Source organism: Pygoscelis adeliae, unplaced genomic scaffold, assembly GCF_000699105.1.
Source record: "Pygoscelis adeliae isolate BGI_AS28 unplaced genomic scaffold, ASM69910v1 Scaffold346, whole genome shotgun sequence".
NCBI lineage: Eukaryota > Metazoa > Chordata > Aves > Sphenisciformes > Spheniscidae > Pygoscelis > Pygoscelis adeliae.
The window spans coordinates 458,853-459,579 of NW_008824902.1; the positions used below are offsets into that span (position 1 = coordinate 458,853).

The 727-nt window shown below is 66.6% G+C and overlaps 1 protein-coding gene across 1 annotated transcript in view; it reads right to left on the bottom strand.

Annotated features, from left to right (window-relative positions):
• ABCB6 (ATP-binding cassette, sub-family B (MDR/TAP), member 6 (Langereis blood group)) overlaps positions 1–664 on the bottom strand; it is a 6,453-nt gene extending 5,789 nt beyond the window's left edge. The window contains exon 1 of the mRNA XM_009324871.1: positions 5–664. Coding sequence (XP_009323146.1) covers positions 5–352 — 348 coding nt within the window. The 5' untranslated portion in view covers positions 353–664. The remainder of the gene's footprint in view (positions 1–4) is intronic.
• Positions 665–727: the final 63 nt, after the last annotated feature.

A 727-nucleotide genomic window follows, 5' to 3' on the forward strand; every position in this document is an offset into this window, starting at 1 on the left:
GGGCGCTGGCGCAGCCCCAGCTGAGGGCCCAGAGGCAGGCGTGCAGCAACATGTACCCGTAGAGCCGTCCCGGCCCCCCAGCTTGCCACAGCAGCCCGCCGAAGGGCTGCAGGGCCAGGAGCAGGGACAGCAGGACCTGGCCGCGGTAGAGGCGGGAGCGGGGGATGTACTTGGGCTCCATGGCGCGGCCGAAGCGGACGTAGCAGACGTACTGCAGGGCGCCCAGCAGCAGGCAGACGCTCAGCAGCACGGCCGGCACCAGTGTGAAGAAGAAGCAGGGATGGAAGCCCTGCTGGACCCAGGCCTGGGTGATGGAGCTGTTGCCCTCACAGTAGCCCCCCAGCACCGCCATCCTGGCAGGTCACCGGCTGCGGAGAGAAGAGGGGCTGGAGCAAGGTCTCCTGATGGACTGTTGGGTACGGCTGCAATGAGGGACCCACGGCAGGATGGAACGGCTAAGCAGAGCGGGGCACTCATGGGGACAGGAGCAAGAACCACTGGACACGGACACAGGGGACACGCTGCATGCAACTCACACACACGTGCATGCAAGCAGGGCCAGCTTTGCATGGGGATGAACATGAGCACCACACCAGGATCCGCTTGCAGGGCCTGCCAATGCCCTGGGCAGAGCGGGTAACACCGCACTGAGCCCCCCCGAGCCACCTGGGCCCTTGGGGATGCACTCGGACACGGGGGGGCAGTGAGACCACAGGGATAGGAAGGC